The sequence below is a fragment of the Morus notabilis genome, unplaced genomic scaffold, assembly GCF_000414095.1.
Source record: "Morus notabilis unplaced genomic scaffold, ASM41409v2 Scaffold73, whole genome shotgun sequence".
NCBI lineage: Eukaryota > Viridiplantae > Streptophyta > Magnoliopsida > Rosales > Moraceae > Morus > Morus notabilis.
This window is the reverse complement of record NW_010358777.1, coordinates 1,023,561-1,027,464: the sequence shown is the minus strand read 5'-3', so window position 1 is coordinate 1,027,464 and position 3,904 is coordinate 1,023,561. Positions and strand designations below refer to the sequence as shown.

The 3,904-nt window shown below is 37.6% G+C and overlaps 1 protein-coding gene across 1 annotated transcript; it reads right to left on the bottom strand.

Annotated features, from left to right (window-relative positions):
• Positions 1-375: 375 nt before the first annotated feature.
• LOC21409183 (6-phosphogluconate dehydrogenase, decarboxylating 1) lies at positions 376-3,626 on the bottom strand. Its single transcript, XM_010093376.2, has 2 exons — positions 3,506-3,626; positions 376-2,133 (listed from the first exon to the last, which is right to left on the bottom strand). The coding sequence occupies exon 2, from the start codon at positions 2,122-2,124 to the stop codon at positions 667-669; it is 1,458 nt and encodes a 485-aa protein (XP_010091678.1). The 5' UTR covers positions 2,125-2,133; positions 3,506-3,626; the 3' UTR covers positions 376-666.
• Between the last annotated feature and the right edge of the window lie 278 nt (positions 3,627-3,904).

Sequence of the window (3,904 nt, the reverse complement as noted above, 5' to 3'; positions counted from 1 at the left end):
TACGAATGTTATGCATCAAAGCATTTTGTCATAAAAACTTATGATGACTCAAATACGATTCTAAACCTTAAACCCCCAACCCCAAGACTTATATCAACCACCGTTTTTTTAGTAGTCCATAAATCCCCCACCCACACTTGGCGGTTCTCGAGTGCGAAACACTAGATGCTTTTGGAAGCATGAAACTCCTGGTTAGTCACAAAGTAGGCGACTCTAAGAAATTGAACAGCAAACCATGTGGTAGCAAACCACAAGCCTGACCACCAAATATGCTCCAAAACAATTAACAACAACCAGTTGGGCAATGGAAGATATGAAAGGAAACATAAAAGAGAAAAATGTGCACCCAAACAAGCAAAATACTTATAAAAGTAATGGTTATTAAATAGATGAAGGGCGATGTTCAGCTCTCGTCAAACCAAATGCAACCAAGCATGCCCTTTTTCTCATATGAAGGGGCATAGAAGGATTTAATCCTTCAGTCCACAATATATAAAATGCTTAGATCGTAGAACAGTAGCAAGAAACAAAATAACAGTGTTAAGCCAACAATATAGTAAAGTTCAGTAAATATCTCTATGACAAGGAAATCACTAGCATTCTTCGCCTAAGAAACACCTTATGATACCAATTTATTCGGTAGGAGGCATCAATTGAGACTCAAAATCAGATCTTCGACTGTTTAGCAATCTTGAACCATTCAGTATGGAAGGATCCTGGTATATCAATCCTCTCGTATGTATGAGCTCCGAAGTAGTCTCGTTGAGCTTGGACCAGATTAGCAGGCAACCTGTCTCTCCTGTATGTGTCGAAGTAAGCCAGACTCGAAGACATGCCAGGAACACTAATGCCTGTTTTGATTGCGAGGCAGACTACTCTTCGCCATGCAGATTGTTGCTCTATAATCTCCTTGGAAAATTCTGGATCCACAAGAAGGTTGGCGAGATCAGGATTCCTGTCATAGGCCTTCTTGATGCGATCCAAAAACACAGCACGGATGATGCAACCCCCCTTCCAAATCCTCGCAAGCTCTCCAAGCTTCAAATTCCAACCTTTTTCAGTGCTCTTTGCACGTATCAAGTTCATTCCCTGAGCATAGCTGCATATTTTGGAGGCATAAAGTGCTTGCCTCACATCATCAATTAAATTCTTCTTGTTCACCTCTTGCTCTGTAAGAGCGTTATCAACACCGCTTGACTTGAAAACTTTAGCGGCTTGAACCCTTTCGTCTTTCAGACCACTGAGAAACCTTGAGTCCAGGGATGACGCTATAGTAGGAGCGGCAACTGACAGTTCAGCAGCTTGTTGAACAGTCCATTTTCCGGTGCCCTTCATTCCGGTTTTATCCAGAACCTTGTCCACCAGATAGCCTTCTCCCTTGTCATCCTTAATCCCGAATATGTCTGCAGTGATTTCAATCAAGAAGCTCAGAAGTTCCCCTTTATTCCATTCCAAGAAAACGTGGTGGAGTTCCTCGTTAGAGAGCTTTCCAACTGACTTGAGAACATCATAGGCTTCAGCAATGAGCTGCATATCACCATATTCAATCCCATTATGAATCATCTTAACGAAATTGCCCGATCCTCCTTTGCCAACATATGTGACACATGGGCCACTGTCTGGCACCTGAGCAGCCACCTTAAGAAGGATATCTTCAATGTACTCGTAGGCCTTAAAGGACCCACCTGGCATCAAAGAAGGTCCGTTCCGTGCACCCTCTTCACCACCTGAAACTCCCATTCCAAGATAAAGCAGGCCCAGTTCGGCCATGGCTTTCTCTCTTCTCTCTGTGTTTTCATACCACTCATTACCACCATCAATAATACAATCTCCTTTCTCCAAGTAAACAGATAGTGTTTTGATGGTCTGATCAACAGGAGGCCCAGCTTTTACAAGCATGATGATCACACGAGGTTTTTGGATTGATTGAACGAAAGATTCGGGATCATGGAAACCATACAATGGAAGGTTTCCTTCTTGCTTAGCTCTTTCAACTGTCTCGTCAACTTTGGAAGTGGTTCGGTTGTAGACAGAAATAGGAAATCCCTTCTCTGCAATGTTGAGGGCAAGATTTTGGCCCATTACAGCAAGGCCTGCGAGGCCAATTCTTATTGGTCCTACCATCCTTTATACCTGACGAGCAACAACACAACGCGCCATGATAAAACACAGGGTATGACCAGTCACAGAAAAATAAACATGGAAAAAATTATGTTGAACTTGAAGCTACCAAAAAATAAAAAAAATAATAAAAAAAGAAAGAGCAACCACAAGATTCTTTGATATAAGTAGCTACCATAGCATGGAGGGAAAAAAAAATCAATGAAGTTGGAAAGCATTGAGATCATACACCAACATGACATGCATTGAGGTTGAGACAAAAAAGATTAATTTATACCACATACACACACATTTTTAGTATATGTACACATATATTGTAAACTTAGAACCTACTTAAACACCCATAGTCTCTTTCCCACTTCATATGGTAAAAGAAAAGGAATTTAGAACTTCTAATTTCTACACAAAGATGTCCAGAAATTTCAGAATAAGAGACATACACATTCCAGTTATATTGGCAAGAAAAAAGAAAAAGGAGCCTTGATCGTCCAACTAAATATGAGATATTATGCTGCGTGCAAAAGATCCCACTCAAAAATAACAAAAAATAACACTGGAAATGCCAAGATCATAAGTTTGTTGCAAAACTCTGACAATTTTCAACGCTCTATCCAAACACAATTCAGATTTATTCCTAAATCAAATTTTAATTTATTTGCGTATCCAAACACCGATTCAAATTGCAATTTAAATCACCACACTTCAGATTCTACAGTTCAAACAAAAAAGGTTCGAATCATCACAATTTGAACCTGAGAACCAAACACGGCCCAAGTAATTATGTGTTCAAAAATTAAATTCATATAATTTCCATGCTAAAACAAACAACCACTTAATACAGCCTTAAACAGTAGAAAAACACACATAAAAGTTTTCTAGTCTAAGCCAGGGAACCTTAATTCTTTTAATATACCTTATCATTTTCATCAAGAAGTGATTGGTTTCGGTGATTAAACTGTCAAGAGTTCTAAATTGGCAACAACTTATTATTAATATTACATTTTTTTCCGATAAATCTTATTTAATTCAAATTTCCCTGATAAAATATTTCTTCAATTCCTATTGAGAAATAAATTCAACAATGTGAGATCTTTCAAAAAGCCTGAATTGGTTATAGCTTAATCTCAAACAAAAATAATAGGAAATCCCATAACGAAACAGTGCAAAAGATAATAACCACAAGCAGGATTTTCACACAACAAATAAATCATCTCAAATGCTGGGTTACGATGCAATGAACAAGACAACAATTTTCTGATCAACCCAAAAATAATAAACAGATTAAAAAATAACACCATGAATTCGACAATGAAATGAGGATCAAATTGAATGAGAACAGATTGTGCATGCAAACTGGTATTCGAGATTCAACAAGAAGGCATACCTCAGAAAGACACGAAATTTGGGAAATTTTTTCTCCAACCCAGAGAATTGAAAAAATATGGGTCCTGAAGAAAACGAATGAGAGCTCAAAAGACACTTTTTTTTCCTCTATAAAGCTTATTAGGAAGTTTGGTGGATTGAAGACTTACCAACCGAGACTATTATATGACAGATAAGCTCACCTACCCCCTACCGGACAATTATCAAAAGAAAATAAATTAAAAAAAAAAAAAGTTTTTAAGTGTTTTACTTCACATTTTGGTCTCAAATTTGTTTTTTCATATTGACCCCGTTCATTTCGCTGATTCGAGTTTAGAATTTAAGTTTTTTTACAGTAAAAAGTTCTCACAAACAATCACATCTAATTTTTTTACTACAGTAAAAAGCTCTCACATAAAAT

What these genes read in the sequence shown, in the direction of transcription:
- LOC21409183 (XM_010093376.2), bottom strand. Translation starts at nt 2,124, where the DNA reads ATGGTAGGACCAATAAGAATTGGCCTCGCAGGCCTTGCTGTAATGGGC.